Source organism: Giraffa tippelskirchi, chromosome 6 (genome assembly GCF_054371585.1).
Source record: "Giraffa tippelskirchi isolate mGirTip1 chromosome 6, T2T-mGirTip1v1.2.pri, whole genome shotgun sequence".
Lineage (NCBI taxonomy): Eukaryota > Metazoa > Chordata > Mammalia > Artiodactyla > Giraffidae > Giraffa > Giraffa tippelskirchi.
The window spans coordinates 92,340,359-92,358,651 of NC_137280.1; the positions used below are offsets into that span (position 1 = coordinate 92,340,359).

The following is an 18,293-nucleotide window of genomic DNA, read 5'->3' on the forward strand; positions in this document are numbered from 1 at the left end:
AGAGGACGAAATAGCGGGGCGGCTCGCTGAACTGTGGGTACGGTTTTCTCCGCTGGGGGATTGGATTCACGTGGTACGTTCGGCATCCTTGCAAGAGGCAGGACTCTGTGGGCTGCCGGCACTCCTGGGCTCCCGTAGGAGTCTAGGAAGGGGCATGAGTCTGGGGCACCCCGGTCACGGGCTATCGCGTTCCTCCCACTTTCCCGTGAGCCGCGTTTCCACCTCTGCGGCCTCGGGGTGTTCCGGCAGATCGGCGCATAGCCTCGGTTTCCTCCTAGCTCTGGGCACCGCTGTCCCCTCCTCAGAATTCTCCATCTCCCCAGCATCTTTCCCCGGTGTGTTTTTTGCCTCCTAGGGGACGTTTAGTCGTCTGGAGGCATTGTTTTGGTTGTTACAAATGGGAGGGGCTGCTACTGGCTTCAAGTGGGTGGAAGCCAGGGATGCTATTGGACAGTGCACTAAATAGCCCCCGTGACAAAGCATTATTAATAGTGCTGAGGTTTGGAAACCCTGTTCTAGGATCTTAAAATCTTCAAAGCCCTGAATGAACTTAAAAGGTTAGCGGAGACACTTTTAGTGCCCTTGAGTGACGAGTCTTGTTAAAAGTGTCTGGAATCACAAAAAGACAGTCACTATCCAGTTAGAAGAGTTGAGCGCGGCAAATGAATGCACATCGTGTGAAGCCACTTCCTCCTACTCAGAGGGCAGATGGCTGGACAAGAATCAGGAAAATCTAGTCGTAACCTGCAATTACGTGTTAAATCGGTACAGTAAATACAAAGAAAGAAAAGTGAATGATGTGGCCCTTCCATCCAGTAATTGTATTACGCCCCCAAAAACATCTCAAAAGAAATCTTTGTATCCTTTTTCTCCCCGGCTGCCCCCAACGGACAAGTAAATTATCTCTGGAGTTCAAGTCTGAGTTAAAACCAGTCTCGAGGTTCACCTGTCCTCATGGACACATGGATTTTTGTGTGACCAGGTGAGTACCATGTGGATCTTGTAAAAACAATTTCCAGCAGCCTCAGCTATGCAGAACTGCTAATAGGCCTTTCCTGTGCTCAGGCTGTAAACACAAGGAGTCACTGAAAGTAAAAGTATCTTAAAAAAAAAAAAAAGTATGTTTGATGGGAATTATATTCAAGGGAAAGATAGTAAGGAGTGTAGTGATGCATGTGTAAATAAGTAAATACAGTTATGTGCAAATAAATGCACATTAAACAAACATGTAAATAACTATACATAAGTAACAAATATAGATTTACTTGCATTCCATAATACCGAAAATTGTAGGATTTTATATATTTTAAGTATATTTTATATATTTAAGTATAAATATGTACTTTTTTTATGTGTATCTGTAGTATTAAAAGTCATCCCACTAAAAACTAGCAGGACTGCTCAGCAACATTCCTCAGGCTTGGTTCAGTTTGACTTCTAAAACCCTATAAATCTTCCACAAAGATTCAAAATAGGGTGCATAGGGGGAAAAGTAATTTGTACTTTTTTATGTTGGCAACTGAAATTCAAAATTGAATCAACCAGCAACCAGATGTCTTTTGAGCAAGTGTTGGGTTTTATTTTGTATTTTGTTTGTTTTGTTTTATCTTCATGAGATTTAAAAATCAGTTGGAGGAATATGGAGCAACAGCTTGTAGATGGAAGGGTAGGGCAGTAGTTTCTACAGGTTATACTCTACACCTTGCCTTCTAATAAGAATTAACTTTATTTCTTCAACTGTTTCTGAAATAACAGTCTGGTGATTTATATTGCAGAGAATCATTTTGAGTAATATTATATTGTTGGTTTTCACTAATTGTGTTTGTGTGTGTGCCTTTTTCATTATGTCTTTTCTGTAACATTCTTAAGGGGAATGCTTGCTTGTCATGCAATAGATATGCTTTGAGTGCACAATTTATGGTAATCAACTATCCTCTTTTATTCAAGACTGAGGGGTTTGCCGTGCTTGCCAAGTGGCTCAGTGGTAAAGAATCCCCCTGCCAACGCAGGAGACCCAGGTTTGGTCCCTGGGTTGGGAAGATTGCCTAGAGAAGGAAATGGCAACTCACCTACTCCAGTATTGTTACCTGGAAAATCCCATGGACAGAGGAACCTCGCAGGCTACAGTCCATGGCGTTGGAAAGAGTTGGACGTGACTGAATGACTGAACCCTCATGCATGAGGGTTTTGCCAGGACACAGAATATTTTGGGTTCAAACTAGGATTAGGACTGGCATGGATTGAGACAATTAATATTGTTAAAATGTCCATAGTACCCAAGACAATATACAGATTCAATGTAATCCCTATCAAAAATCCAGTGGTATTTCTTACAGAAATAGAACACCTAAAATTTGTACAAAAGTGCAAGAGCAATGGCTTATAGTTTTCAATATATAGGTCTTTCACACCCTTGGTTAAATTCCTAGGTATTTTATTCTTCTTGATGCAAATGTATAATGGGATTGTTTTCTTAATTTATTTTTCTTATAGGTCATTATTAGTGTAAGGAAACAACAGATTTTATGTGTATTGATTTTGTACTCTGCAACTTTACTGAATTCAATTGTTATAAGTTTTTTGATGAAATCTTTATGGTTTTCTATATGTAAAATCATGCCATCTTCAAATAGTGAAAAGGTTTTACTTTTTTCTTTCCAATTTAGATGTCTTTTATTTCTTTTTCTTGCCTGATTGCTCTGGCTGAGACTTCCAATACTATGTTAAATAGAAGTGACAAGAGTGTGGGCATCCTTGCCTATTGCTGATCTTAGAGGAAGAGCTTTCAGCTTTTCACATTGAGTATGATGTTAGCTGTGGGCTTATAGTAATGGCCTTTATTATCTTGAGGTATGTTTCCTCTGTACCTGCTTAGTACCTGCTTTGTGGAGAGTTTTTATCATAAATGGATGTTAAATTTTGTTGAATACTTTTTCTGCATCTGTTGAGATAATTATATGATTTTTTTCCTTATTTTGTTTATGTGGTATACCAGATTGAATGAATTGAACCACCCCTTTATCCCTGGAATAAATCCTACTTGATCATGGTGTGTGATCCATGGTGTATGATTTATTGTTGAATTTGGTTTGTTAATATTTTGTTGAGGATTTTTGAATCTGTTCATCAGGGCTGTTCACCTGTAATTTTCTTTTTTTTTGTTGCTTCCTTGTCTGGTTTTCAGTATCAGGGAAATACTTTCCCTGTGAACTGTGTTTGAAAGAATTCCCCCCTCTTCTATTTTTGGGAAGAGTTTGAGAAGGCTTGGTGTTAGTTCTTCTTGGAATGTTTGGTAAAGTTAATCTGTGCAGCTGCTTGGTCCTGGGCTTTCGTTCGCTGAGAGGTTTTTGATCACTGATTCAGTCTCCTTGCTAGTGATCAGTCTGTTCAGATTTTATATGTCATCAGAGAAATAGAAAATGTGAACTGCTGATGTTGACAGGGGCTTCCCTGGTGGCTCATTGGTATAAAATCCACCAGCCAATGCAGGAGACATGGGTTTGATCCCTGGGTTGGGAAGGTCCCCTGGAGAAGGAAATAGCAACCCACTGCAGTATTCTTGCCTGGGAAATCCCATGCACAGAGGAGCCTAGCAGACTACAGTCCATGGGGTTGCAAAGAGTCGGACATGAGTTAACAACTAAACAACAACAGTCTTTCAAATAGATGCCTTGTAGTATGATTCACAGGAATATGATAAATGTTTTGCGTTTCACTTGAGGTTGACAGATTTCCTTCCATAGGGGCTGTATTTGTACCCCAATAGTGTATAAGAGTGCTCTTCTGTACAGCCTTGCCAATGAAAGATGTGGTCCCCTGTGTCTTTGCTGGTCTGACAGATAAGAAATGGTATCATTGTAGTTGCAATCTCTGTCTTTGTTCTGTAAATAAGATCAGTGGCAATTCTACCAATTGAATAGGTAGTGGCGGAAACCGAACAAAACTGTGTCTCAGAGTGGGTGGGACATGAGAAAATGAGATAGAGGGTGAAAAAAAAACTTTGGCTGTGATGAGGGAGAGAGACTGGGTGGTAACTAGAAAGAAAACTCTGTGGTTAGAATAGTAGTGTCTCACTACTGAAAACACTGCATGAAGTATAAATGGTGCGAGGGAGTCCAGTAGAGTGGGAGAGCTTGAAAGGAAGGGCAAAGTAGAGATAATTACTGGTGTCCAGCTCCTAAAAGGGATGGAGCACAGAACAGAGCTGCACCACCCGGCATTGTAGAGAAGCCAGGTGCTGGTTTATAACCAAAGAGGGAGAAAACCATGGTGCAGAATACAGTTTTGGTGACAAGATGGGGAGGTAGATTCCTTCTCATGAAGATGACTAAGAAGTAGGATGCAGGACCATCTGCTGAAAGTGAGGATGTATTTGTTACCTATCACTGTGTGACAAATCATCCCCAACCTTAGTAACTAAAACAGTAATCCTTTGCTGGGCTTCCTTGCTGGCTCAGTGGTTAAGAATGTGCATGCCAGTGCATTTTAAAGGTAGCAGTATGTACAAACACATACTACATTTTGATGGAGGACTTGGTGGACAGTCTAAGAAAGGCTCATCCGAAGTAGCCTGGAGAGAGAGACTGTGACAACTTCATATTTTCCCATTCGTTCCAGAGCCCAGTCCTGAGTGCACTGTGGGGACAAGAGGAGGGGCGTCCTGGTTCTCCAGCTCCCTGTTGCTGAGGAAGACGTCACTGTCTGCATTGCAGGATGGCGACCGTGGTCCTGTCCCCCACTTGTGGTGAGTTTGAGGGTCAGCCCTCAGAACTGACCAGGTGCTAGAGTCTCATGCACCACAAAGCAGGTGGAGGGAGGGGACTGAGCAGATGAGATGTGAGTGTTACCCCTGGAGCCCCAAGGTCACGGATGCCTGATTCTCTGCTTCTTGGGATTTGGGATTTAGCTGGTTTGTGAATCTGGGGAGACGTCATCTGTGTCGCAAATGCGTGGGAGCTTTTGAATTATACTTCTGATTCTTTGTATACACTTGAGCAAGTAACAGTGGTATCCTTTGGCAGTTCAGTTTCTTCATCTGCAAAACAGTAATAGTCCTTTCTTCCTCTAGTGTGGTGTAAGACCTTTGGCCCTAATTTCTGACCCCAAATGAGACAGAGCTCCATTGTTCCTCCGGGGGAAGCTGGGTGTGGGTGTTTGGGTGTCGGTATGTCCTCTCTGTGTGTTGGGGATACAGTCAATTACAAGTAGGTGAGGAAGCCTAAGCCTCTAGGTTTGTGAGTGAGAACGGTGGGCAAGCCTGAGTTCTTGGGATATTTCTTCTTCTCCAGCTCAGTCGTCCCTGTTCACAGCCCCTCACCAGAAAGGATACACGGAGGAGGAAGGGTTGGCCAGTGGCTTTCTGACAGACTGGTTACAGGTGAGTCAGACATTCCTGTTTCCAGATTGTATTCCTTTGACCAGAAGTTGGACTTGTCCCTTCAATGACCTGGATCTGGATCAGGTTTTCAGGCATCTGGTGGAGGGTTCGGGGCAACCCAAACAACGTCAGCACATGTCAGCATTTATTGCCATGTCGAGCTTCCTCCAAGGTCACTGTCTACATCATGTTTTGCTAAGAGTTTTGTTTTTTTAATTTTATTGAGGTATTAATGATTTACAATGTTAATTTCTGCTGTACAGCAAAGTGACTCAGGTATACACACACACATATATTTTCTTTTTCATATTCTTTTCCATTATGGTTTATCACAGGACATTGAATATAGTTACCTGTGCTATACAGTAGGACTTGTGGTTTATCCATCCTATTTATAATAGTTTGTCTCTGCTAATCCCAAACTCCCACTCCTTCCCTCCCTGCCCCGGAGAGTTTTAAAGGGAAGCTAAGGAAACACATGACTGTGTCCTAAACTCAAGCAGTTGCTGGTGGCCACTGGGGCATCTTTCATCCATTTGCCAAGTACTTCTCTGATTTCTGCAGTGTCTTAGGCCTGTGCTCAGCCTTTGAGGTTGAGGGGAATTCAATTGCAGTATATCACGGTCTCACTGGGAAAGAAAATTGCCTGTGTGTTAGGGGCACATGTGGCCCTGGGGGTGGACATGAGTAGACAGGAGATGAGTGTCCAGGGCCGAGCCCAGGAGCAGTTGAGAGCAAAGCCCAGAACCCTGCCCATACAGCTCCTGCTTTGGACTCTCTCTTCCTACTCTTGTTGTCCTTGGCTCTTTTTCTCTCAGCATTGGTGGGGATGGTCCTTAGTTAAGCCACAGTGTTTATGGTGGTTTAGGACTTGGTGACTTTCGAGGATGTGACCATGGAGTTCACCCAGGAAGAGTGGGCACTGCTAGACTCTTCTCAGCGAAAACTGTATAGAGACGTGATGCTGGAGAACTGCAGGAACCTGGCATCGCTTGGTAAGCCCTACATCATTCCTGCATTTATTTAATGACTCAGATAACAAGACTTTTTTAAAATTGAGGTATCTATCATTCATATAACATAAAATCCATTTTAATCATTAAAAATTTTTTTAATTTATTTTTTAATTGAAGGATAATTGCTTGGCTTTTGATATAGTCAGAGTTCTGCAGCCATCAACACTGTCTAATTTCAGAGCATTCTCATTACCCTTAAAAGAAACCTGTACCCATTAAGTGATCAGTACCTGTTATCTTCCCCACCCCCCCACTGCCTGCAACTACTAACTTGCTTCCTGTTTCTGTGGATTTGCCTATTCAGAACATTTTCATATCAATGGAATTATGAAATATGTGATCTTTCTGTCCCATTTCTTTCAGGCAACTTAATGTTTAAAGGTTTAGCTGTGTTGTAGCATTTATAGATTCTTTATTCCTTTTTATGACTGAATAATCCATTTTATGGATATACCACATTTTGTTTATTCATTCATCGGTTAATAAACATTTGGGTAGTTTTCACTTACTGGCTAGTTTAAATAATGCTGCTATGAATATTTGTGTACAAGCCTTTGTTTAAACACCTATTTTCAGTTCCTCTTTGGTATATATCTAGGAGTGGAATTTCGGGTTTTATATTACTATGTTTAGTTTTCTGAGGAACCACCAACTTGTTTTTTACAGCAGCTGCACCAATATAGGAGAGTTCCAATTTCTCTGTATCTTCCCCCAATATTTGCTTTTTTGAAGATAGCCATCATCTTGCGTATAATGTGGTATCTCACCTGTTTTGGTTTGAGTGCGTGCTCTGTTGTCTGATTCTTTGTGATCCCATGAGCTGTAGCCTGCCAGGCTCCTCTGTCCATGGAATTTTGTCAAGAATACTGGAGTCAGTTGCCATTTCCTATTACATGTTTTGATTTGCATTTCCCTAATTACTAATGAAATGGAACATTTTTTCATGTAATTGTTGACTGTATATCATTTTTGGAGAAATGTCTTTTCAAGCCAATTTTTTAATTTGGTTGTTTATCTTTTTTGTTTTTGGGTTTTAGAAGTTTATTATATTCTGAATACTAGACCCTATTTGCAAATGGTTTCTCCCATTGTGTGATATCTTTTCATTTTCTTGATAGTGTCCTTTGATACACAAAAGTTTTAATTTTGATGAAGTCCAGTTTATGTACTTTTTTTCTTTTTTTACTTGTGCTTTTGGTATCATACCTAGTTATTGCCATGTCCAAGGTCCTGAAGTTTTGCTTCTGTGTTTTTCTCCAAAATGTTCTAGTTTTACTTTTTCAGTGAAATCTTTTACCTATTTTGAGTTAATTTTTATATGGCTTGGAGAAATTGTCAGCTTAATTCTTTTGCATATATCAATCAATTCAGTTGTCCCAGCACCTTTGTAGCAGAGACTGTTCCTTCCCCCATTGAATTGTTTTGGCTCAGCCAGCAAAAGTTATTTGACTGTAAGCATATGAGCTTATGTACTCTCAGTTACCTTCCATTAACCTGTGGAAACCTGACATAACCTGATGGGTCTGTCATTGTGCCAGTACCACATTGTCTTCATTACTGTTACTTTGAGGTAATGTCAGAAAATGAGATTCTTCCTATTTAGTTCTTTTTCAAGATTGCTTGTTTTCTATTCAGGATCCCTTGGGAATTCCATATAAATTTTAGGATCAGCTGTCCATTTATTTAAAAAAAAAAGGCTGTTAGAAATTTGATGGTGATTTCATTGAATCTGTAGATGATTTTGGTTAGTATTCTCATCTTGGGTGTGTGCTCAGTCACTCAGTTGTGTCCAGCTCTTTGCGACCATATGGACTGTAGCCTGCCAGGCTCTTCTGTCCATGGAATTTTCCAGACCAATATGCTGGAGCAGGTTTCCATTTCCTACTCTAGGGGATCTTCCCAGCCCAGAGATTGAACCCACTTCTCTTACTTCTTCTGCAGTGGCAGGTGGGTTCTTGACCACTAGTGCCACCTGGGAAGCCCTAGTATTGTCCTCTTAATATTAAATTTTTCAATATGTATCCTCTGTTACTTACTTTTAATTTGCTTCTGTCATGGTCCAGTAGATACTTTATATGATTTTATTGTTTTTAAATTTATGTAGACTTGTTTTGTGAACTAACGTATGCTCTGTTACAGAGAATCTTTCACATGCACTTGAGATGACTGTATATTCTGTTGTTGAATAAAGTGTTTTATGTCTGTGAGGTCTAGTAAGTTTATGGGATTGTTTAAGTCCTGTGTTTCCTTATTGGTCTTTTAATGAGTTGTTCTACCCATTACCCATTATTAAAAGTGGGGCATTGAAGTCTGCAACTAATATTGTAGATCTATTTCTCCCTTCAATTCTGTGAGTTTTGAATTTATACATTTTAGATCTTAGTTGTTAGGTAGTATATGTCTGTAATTATCATATCTTCTTGATTAACTGATCTCTTAATCATGGTGTAATATCTTTTTTTGTGTCTTGTAACAGTTTTTGTCTTAAAGTCTATTTTGCCTCATAGTAGTATAGCCACATTCTCTGTTTTTTATCTCTTGTTTGTATAGAATTTGTTTTTCCATTTGTTGATTTTCAACCTGTTAGTGTCTTTAGATATAAAATGAGTCTCTTATAGATCACGTATCATTGATTATTTCCTATCTGTTTTGCTAAAATCTGCCTTTTAACAGATTAATCCATTTACTTTTAATGGAATTCCTTATAAGAAGGATTTAGTTGTGTCATTGTGTTGTTTTCTGTATGCTCTATATCATTTTTGTTCCTCCATTATTTAGGTATTTTCTAGTGGGCCATTTTGATTCCCTTTTCATCTCTATTTCTGTTTTTTAGTTATTTTCTTAGTGGTTGTGGGAGGGATTCCAGTTTTAATTTTAGACAGCCTGTTCTGATTTAATATCAACTTTATTTCCGTATACAAAAGATTAGCTCCTGTATAGCTGCACCCCTCCTTATACTTTTTTTTTTTTAACAAATTATATCTTTATACGTTGTGTTCCATTAACACAAGCATTTCTCTTTTAAATCATATTGGAAAAAAAGGGGAGTCACAGCCAAAAATAACAAGGAGTTAAAAATCCAAAAATAAACAATTGTTTTTGATGTTTATATTTACCTGTGTATTTTCCTTTATTGGTGTCCTATGTTTGTGTGGATTTGAGTCAGTATTCATTGCCCATTCATTTCAAGCTTAAAATTTTCCTATTAGCATTTCTTGTAGGATAGATATATTAATGACAAATATTCAGATTTTGTTTATAGGAATGTCTTGATTTATTTTTGAAGGGCAGTTTTGCTACATATAGAATCTTTGGTTAACTTTTCTTTTTTAAGTAGCTTAGATATATCTTCCAATGTATGTTGCCTATGCTTTCTCATCCAAAATTGGCTATTACTCTTACCAATGATTCTGTGTATGTGTTGAATCACCTCTCTTGCTGCTGTCAGGAATACTCTTTGACTTCTCAGCATTTAATTATATTGTGTTTTAGGATGGATTCTGATTCTTTGAGTTTATCCTGTCTTGGGTTTGTTAAGCTTCTTGGTTGTGTACATTATGTCTTTCATCAAATTTGGGGAAATTCTTAGCCATTATTTCTTTAAATATTCGTTCTGTCCGTTTTCTTCTTCATTTGCTGCTGCTGCTGCTGCTAAGTCACTTCAGTCGCGGCTGACTCTGTGCGACCCCATAGACGGAAGCCCACCAGGCTCCCCCGTCCCTGGGATTCTCCAGGCAAGAACACTGGAGTGGGTTGCCGTTTCCTTCTCCAATGCATGAAAGTGAAAAGTGAAAGCGAAGTTGCTCAGTCGTGTCCGACTCTCAGCGACCCCATGGACTGCAGCCTACCAGGCTCCTCCGTCCATGGGATTTTCCAGGCAAGAGTACTGGAGTGGGGTGCCACTGCCTTCTCCCTTCTTCATTTAAGGGACTCCTATTATGTGTATGTTGGTATTCTGTAGGTCTTTTAGGTGCTGGTTGTATTTTGTTTCTTTTCTTTCCTTCTGTTTTTCAGACTGAGTACTATAAATTGTCCTATCTTCTTAGTTACTGATTCTTTCTTCTTGCTCAAGTCTGTTGTTGAATCCCTCTTCTGAATTTTTCATTTCAGTTATTGTACTTTTTGACTCCATAATTTCCGTTTGGTTTTGTTTTATAATTTCTCTTTTAAGATATTTTCTCTTTGATCAGAATTTGTTTTTATGGTTTCCTTTAGGTCCTTGATCACATTTAAAATAGTTAATTTAAATTCTTGGTGTAGTCACCAAGCCCAAAATTTGGGCTTTCTCAAGGATAGTTTCACTAATTTTTTTTTCCTGTAATGGACCATCAGTTCGGTTCAGTCGCTCAGTCGTGTCCAACTCTTCACGACCCCATGGATCACAGCACACCAGGCCTCCCTGTCCATCACCAACTCCCAGAGTCTAATCAAACTCATCTCCATTGAGTCGGTAATGCCATCTAACCATCTCATCCTCTCTCGCCCCCTTCTCCTGCCCTCAATCTTTCCCAGCATCAGGGTCTTTTCCAGTGAGTCCATTCTTCACATCAGGTGGCCAAAGTATTGGAGTTTCAGCTTCAATATCAGACCTTCCAATGAACGCTCAGGACTGATCTCCTTTAAGATGGTCTGGTTGGATCTCCTTGCAGTCCAAGGCACTCTCAAGAGTCTTCTCCAACACCACAGTTCAAAAGCATCAATTCTTCAGCGCTCAGCTTTCTTCATAGTCCAACTCTCACATCCATACATGACCACTGGAAAAACCGTAGCCTTGACAAGATGGACCTTTCTTGGCAAAGTAATGTCTCTGCTTTTTAATATGCTGTCTAGCTACTTGTTTATTTGCCTGCCTTATAGTTTTTTGTTGTTGTTGAAAACTAGACATTTAGAATGTTGTAACATAATTCTGGAATCATTCTTTCCCCATCCCTAGAGTTTGTTGATGTTGTTTGTTCCAGTTGGTGTGATATTCATGTTTATTGATCTTTTTGAACTCATTTTTGTAATGTCAGTATTCATTGTACATGGCCACTGAAAACTGTTCTGTTAGCTTAATGGTTGTTGTTGTTGTTCTAGTTTCTATGTCCAACTCTTTGCAACCCCATAGACTGTAGCACACCAGGCTCCTCTGGCCATGGGATTTCCCAGGCAGGAAGAGTAGAGTGGGTTGCTCTTCCCTTCTCCAGGGGATCTTTGTGAGCTAGGGATCAAACCTCTGGCTCCTGTCTTCACAGGTGGATTCTTTACCGCTGAGCCACCAGTGAAGCCCCAGCTTAATGGTTAACTAATGATTTATTAGAGATTTCCTTAAACAGTTGGAACAAAAAAGAAAAAAGCTCCTAGTCTCTTTATACAGGGGCATACCTTCAAACTCAGGCAGTTTACAACTTTACCTTAGTTTTCACTTCCTCCTTGTGCCAAGCCTGAAAGTCTGTCAGAGGTGAGGACTTAGTGCCCTCGCATGTCTTTTCTGAGCACATGCCCAAGCCTGGGTATGCATGTGGCTTTCCAGATTCAAAGGAATATGAGGGAGCTTTTCAAAAAGCTTTATAAAAATTCCCCAAAACATTTTAGGTTATACTTTTATTCTAGGCTTCTTGGTTTGCCTTTTGCTTTCCTCTGCTGTTTCCATTTGCCTCAGGCAGTAGTGACTAATATATTGCCTTTTTAACGCCTTCAGCACATGCCCACTGTGTAACCAGCTCAACCTTTGGAGAGTTTGGGGTTAGATAAGTAAAGGCAAACCCTTTGAGCCAGTCCTTCAAGGAGCCACCAGAAAGGTCAAAACAAACCACCACAGTGTGTTGAGAATAGGGTCTATCCTGCTCCCCCTAGTACTAGGAGTTGTCTTCAGTGTCACAGCCAAAGCACGGAACGGGATGAGTCAAGGGTCAGTTAAAAATGTCAGCTATTTTTTGTCCTTGATTAAGCATTTTCCTGGTTTCTGTAGACTTTTGGTAAGTTTTTAGGGTTCTGATAAAGTTGTTCTGATAGTTTTTCCAGTTTAGTCACTGTTGCTGTAGAGGGAGGGACTTTTGAAGTTCCATATTCCATGATTTTCATTGTCGTTTTTTTCTCACAAGACTTCAAGCTTGTCTCTGTCTCTGTGATAAAGGAGACAGATATGGTCCCCATACTCGTAGAGCTATTTAGTGCCTTCCCTATGAGCTGAAGGCAATGGCAACCCACTCCAGTACTCTTGCCTGGAAAACCCCATGGACAGAGGAGCCTGGTAGGCTGCAGTCCATGGGGTCGCGAAGAGTCGGACCCGACTGAGCGGCTTCACTTTTACTTTTCACTTTCATGCATTGGAGAAGGAAATGGCAACCCACTCCAGTGTTCTTGCCTGGAGAATCCCAGGGACTGCGGAGCCTGGTGGGCTGCCATCTATGGGGTCGCACGGAGTCGGACACGACTGAAGCGACTTAGCAGCAGCAGCTATGAGCTGAATATTCCTTCCCCTGACTTTATATTTTCTATAGTTAAAAGCTTTATAGCTTTTGCATTGTGTATTTAAACACGGGCATGGACTTTGGGATTGTGTGTGCCCTGTCACCCTGGATATTGAACGAGGTTGCTTGTACTTTTGTTTCCTGAGAGTTACTGTAGTCATTAGAATTTAGATATAATTCATTGCTTGGAGAAGGCAATGGCAACCCACTCCAGTACTTTTGCCTGGAGAATCCCATGGACGGAGGAGCCTGGTGGGCTGCAGTCCATGTGATCGCAAAGAGTCGGACACGACTGAGCAACTTCACTTTCACTTTTCACTTCCATGCATTGGAGAAGGAAATGGCAACCTACTCCAGTGTTCTTGCCTGGAGAATCCCAGGGACAGAGGAGCCTGGTAGGCTGCCATCTATGGGGTCACACAGAGTCGGACACGACTGAAGCGACTTAGCAGCAGCAGCAGCATTCCATTGCTCCAAAAGCCACACTTCCCCATCTTCAGAATTCTTGGCTTCAGTTTCATAGAGTTGCTCGTCACTGGCACAGCCCCCCAATAGCACATGTCTTTTCTCCATGAATAGGATATCATGTTGATAAACCCAGTCTAATCTCCCAGTTGGAGCAAGAAGACAAGGTGATGACAGAGGAAGGAAGAATTCTCCCAGGCACCTGTCCAGGTGAGCTCTAGGAGGATATGAGGAATAGTCTTTGAGGTGTAGCTATAGCCAATGATCCAGGGCATGGGAGTGTTACATTAGGAAGTACCTAAAATGTGCTTTTTTCTGACAGAGATGGCCACAGACATTTGATATGAGCTTCCTCATGCACCTTCTTTCTTTCCTCTTTAACCCTGTGTTCAGTGTCTCCTACTTTACTTTGGATTCAGAATGGAAAAAAAAAAAAATGTCCCTTTTCCTTTTTAAATAAGTCTCATATGAGCTCTTTTTTTGATTCCTTCCTGGAACTTTACCTTCCTGATAATTCCTCATAGTGTAAATCTCTGATCAACCCTAATCCTAAAGAGTCCGTTTTTAGTACCCATAATTTGTATACTCACATGCCATTCCTTGCAAACCTCCTCAAAAACCCTAATCCCTCAGTTTGTCTTTACTCATATTTCTTTTCACCATTAACTTAAATTTCTTTTCAATTTATTTTAGATTTGGAGACAGTACTTAAAGCAAAATGGTTAACTCCAAAGAAGCGTATTTTTAGAAAAGAACATTCTAATGATGTTAGAGCGGTAAGACCAACGTGGTAATTTCTGGTTTTTCTCAGTAGGAAAATTTCATAAGTTAGAAAAGCAACAAAATAATCAGGGGAGTCATAGGGAAATGTCATTAACATATGAGATAATGGTGTCTCAGGAGAGATACTGTAAATCAGTTGTGAATTTGGAGAAAATTATAAATTAGCTCCAGATTTGTTTCTTTGCTGAGAGTTCCCACAAGTAAATACTTCCTTAAATGTGACTGTCAAAATATAAAGTAGTCTTAAACTTATCAGAAAATGCTTTGTAAATATGATAAGGACTTGTGGCAGTGCATCTGTCTATCTTTTCTTAACTTGTAAAAACTCAGACTGGGCAGAAGCCATTTAACAAGCACTTAAAATAGATAGCCACAACATCATGATAATAATGTAACAGAATTCCTGGGAGAGAAAATTTGTATAACAGCATTGAATATTAAAAAAATATTATAAACTATAGTTTTCATTCATCTCTCAACAGGAGAGAAGTCACCTGGGAGTGAAACTCAATGAATGTAATCAGTGTTTTAAAGTCTTCAGCACAAAATCTAACCTTACTCAGCACAAAAGAATTCATACTGGAGAAAAACCCTATGACTGTAATCAGTGTGGAAAATCCTTCAGCAGTAGATCTTACCTTACTATTCATAAGAGAATACATAACGGGGAGAAACCCTATGAATGCAATGACTGTGGGAAAGCCTTCAATGATCCTTCCTCTCTTAGACTGCATGTGAGAATTCACACTGGAGAAAAACCCTATGAATGTAACCAGTGTTTTCATGTTTTCCGCACTAGTTGTAACCTCAAAAGCCACAAGAGAATTCATACGAGGGAGAATCACCATGAATGTAATCAGTGTGGCAAGGCCTTCAGCACAAGGTCCTCCCTTACTGGGCACAATAGTATTCATACAGGAGAGAAGCCTTATGAATGCAATGACTGTGGGAAAACCTTTAGGAAGAGCTCATATCTGACACAGCATATGAGAACTCATACTGGAGAAAAACCCTATAAGTGTAACCAGTGTGGAAAGTCCTTCAGCAGTAGCTTTTCTCTTACTGTTCACAAGAGGATTCATACTGGTGAGAAACCCTATGAATGCAGTAACTGCGGGAAAGCATTTAATAATCTATCAGCTGTTAAGAAACATGTGAGAACTCACACTGGAGAAAAACCCTATGAATGTAATCATTGTGGAAAATCTTTCACCACTAATTCTTACCTTTCTGTGCACAAGAGAATACATAACAGGTGGATATGAATGCAGTAACTGATTTCTTATCTCTCACAATTTGTGACAACTCACACTAGATGTATGAGTCAGCTGCTGCTGCATGACAGATTTCCTCTTGAAACATAAGGGCTTTAAACAGCAAACATACATTATCTATAGGTCAGGAATTCAGAAGCAGCTTAGCTGTGTAGTTCTGATCAGGATCTCATGAGGTTGCAATCAAGATGTCAGCAGGAGCTACCATCCTCCACTTTATTGCTAAAGAGTCCACTTCCAAAATGGCTCACTGGCACACCTGGCAAGGTAGTAGCTGCTTTTTGGCAGGGAACCTTCATTTACTCACTGTGTTGGATTCTCTACAGGGTTAAATATCTTTATGATGTAGAAGCAGGGTCGTCCCAAAGCATTTGATTTAAAGAAGAGCTAATGCAGAAGCTACAGTGTCTTTTATGACCTCGTCCCAGAAGGACATATCATCACTTCTTCCGTACTTTAAGGGTCACACAAATCACTCCTGATACCTTGTGGGAAGAGACCATGCTCAGTGTGAATACCAGGAAACAGAGATTGTTGGGAACCATCTGAGAAGTCACTGAAAGAGGGCCTTCAGGAGACCCTCATTCTTTCAGTCTGTTCAATATGAAGTCATATTCGGTAACTCCTGTGTAAATTCACTCATGAAAGAAACCTCATAAGTCCAAGCTTCATGATAAACTTTCAGCTCAAACTCACCCTAATGTACACAAAAGGTTATGTATTGGGGATAAATCTGAGGAATACAGTTGTGATATCTAGGGAGTCATGTGACAGTTCACACTAAAGGGAAAATCCAGTGAACATCATCAGAATGTAAAAGCCTTTAGGGACACTTGTCCCTTAAAACGTCCCTTAGAACATGTATGAGGAATCACTACAGAGGAACACTCATGTAAGGAATGTGGAAAACCCTGTAGCACAAGTGTTGTTAACTGTACAGAAGATGAAATTTCAAGTACCAAGTACTATGGGAAAGCCTTCAGGATTCTTTTAAGTTTTTAAGAGACATGAGGATTGATTCTGGAGAGAACAAACCATTGAATCAGGAAATGAATGGCATCAGTATTGGAAAGCCTTCCAGTTTCCCACATTCCTTAAACTTGTGAGTATAAAGAAGGAGGGAATGGCCTTTAATGATACCTCTTACATTAGGAAAAGTATGAAATTCCTGGATGCAAAAACCTGTGAGTGGATTTTGGAAAGTCTTTCGGTGACTTCCGTCTTTGTTGAATTGTAAGAAGTCACCCGGGAGGGGCGGGAGGGGAGCCCAAGAAGGTACTCAACATGAGATTGCCTTAGCTCTTCTCTGAGTGGCTGTGGAATACAGCCACTGTAAATGGGAATGAAAAGTATAAATGTTATGAGTGAGGGATTACCTTTCAGTGTCTCATCCTTAGGGTGGGGCAACTAGTTCTTTAATTTTCAGTCTTTTTGCTTAAGTAGCAACATTTGTGTCTGCAGCTGTGCCCTAAAATAAACCTTAAGTTATGTTCTGTAGTTTTGTATGTAATACATTTATCATCATTGACTCTAAAACTATTAATACACTGCATATTCATAAAGGTATTTCTGACTATTTCCTGAGTGATTTAGTTTATCCTAGTAAAAGCTAGGATAATTGCTAAACACCTTTTAGCAATTGCTAAATAGCTAAATTGCTATATACTTTTTTCTAATTTAATGGCATTTTTATTAAGTGAGTGGATTTTATGATGCTGATTCTTTTTTATTTTTCTATCCTAGTATGGCAGTTATTTTTTAGCCTCTGTTCCAATGTCCATTTTCCCCTATATTTTCTTAAAGAAGAATAAGATTTTTTTAAGTTCTTTTTCAAGTTATTGATGAGTAGTATTGAAAATAATCAATCCACAGGGCATCCCCAAAGCCCAGGGAGGTGTTCTTCTGCTCTGCTGGCCATGAGAAGTAGGTGGAAGTCACAGAGGGGAGCCAGGGGGACACATCATCGTCTGCTTGTCTGCCTCTCCCATATCCTGTTCATCCTACCCGTTCATTCTTGTGAAGGTGGAGTCAAGCTGTAGAGTTGGAAGAACTATATTTTGATCATGATGACAATGACCACAGTATGGCAAAAATCACAATGAATGGGCTGCCTAAGAGGGTCTGATTGGCTCTATCACCTACAGGCTGCTTATTCCTAGACTTCTTACATGATTTAGAAGTAACCTACATGGTTGAAACTCAAGTGATTCTTTTTTGTTTGTTTTTGAGGTGGTGGTCTGTTAATGTCCTGCTGAATAATAATATTAGTTGGTCATTTTATAAATGGTCCAAGATTATTTGAAAACTGTGTGTATGTGTGAGTGTGCGCGCACTCAGTCGTGTCCGACTCTTTGCCACCCCATGGACTGTAGCCCTCCAGGCTCCTGTGTCCATGGGATTTCCCAGGTAAGAATACGGGAGTGGGTTGCTCTTCCCTTCTCCAAGGGATCTTCCCGACCCAGGGATCAAAGTAGAGTCTTCTGTGTCTCCTGCCTTGCCAAGTGGATTCTTCACCAGTGAGCCACCTGTGTATTCTCTAATTTTCAGATATAGAGTGTATTCTCATTAACTCAAGCTAAACATGTTTTCTGATATATTAATAGTATGTACATGCAGGTTTTTTCCCCCTCTCTTTAACATAATTACCAATAGGTGTGGATTAAAGTTCTCTACCATGGTTGTGGATTAACAAATTCTTTTTAGTAATTCTGTCATTACTTTATGTATTTTAATGTAATATAAATAAAGTACATGCATTTCTGAGGTGGTTGATCAGAAACTGAAGAGGAATTGAAGAGCCTTTTGATGAAGGTGAAAGAGGTGAGTGAAAAAGCCAGTTTAAAATTCAGCATTAAAAATAAAATCATGACCTCCAGTCTCATCACTTCATGGCAAATAGAGGGGGAAAAGTGGAAGTAGTGGCAGA

The 18,293-nt window shown here is 40.1% G+C and overlaps 1 protein-coding gene across 8 annotated transcripts; it reads left to right on the top strand.

Annotated features, from left to right (window-relative positions):
- The first annotated feature begins 7 nt into the window (after nucleotides 1–7).
- On the top strand, nucleotides 8–18,060 carry ZNF557 (zinc finger protein 557). Of its 8 annotated transcripts, XM_081498579.1 has the most exons (9): nucleotides 8–73; nucleotides 896–982; nucleotides 4,618–4,744; nucleotides 5,289–5,377; nucleotides 6,246–6,372; nucleotides 10,906–11,191; nucleotides 13,425–13,520; nucleotides 14,004–14,086; nucleotides 14,576–18,060. In XM_081498579.1, the coding sequence occupies exons 6-9, from the start codon at nucleotides 11,173–11,175 to the stop codon at nucleotides 15,356–15,358; spliced, it is 981 nt and encodes a 326-aa protein (XP_081354705.1). In that variant the 5' UTR covers nucleotides 8–73; nucleotides 896–982; nucleotides 4,618–4,744; nucleotides 5,289–5,377; nucleotides 6,246–6,372; nucleotides 10,906–11,172; the 3' UTR covers nucleotides 15,359–18,060. The 8 variants fall into 8 exon arrangements, with proteins under 8 accessions (XP_081354705.1, XP_081354697.1, XP_081354700.1 ...); XM_081498571.1 differs by lacking the exon at nucleotides 10,906–11,191; XM_081498574.1 differs by lacking the exon at nucleotides 10,906–11,191 and having other exon boundaries at nucleotides 8–37.
- The last annotated feature ends 233 nt before the right edge of the window (nucleotides 18,061–18,293 follow it).

Bases quoted from the DNA above. Each gene is read 5' to 3' on its own strand.
- ZNF557 (XM_081498571.1), top strand. From the start codon at position 4,714: ATGGCGACCGTGGTCCTGTCCCCCACTTGTG. The intron at 5,378-6,245 runs GTGAGTCAGACA...ATGGTGGTTTAG, and splicing joins TTCTGACAGACTGGTTACAG to GACTTGGTGACTTTCGAGGA. The intron at 6,373-13,424 runs GTAAGCCCTACA...CTCCATGAATAG, and splicing joins CAGGAACCTGGCATCGCTTG to GATATCATGTTGATAAACCC.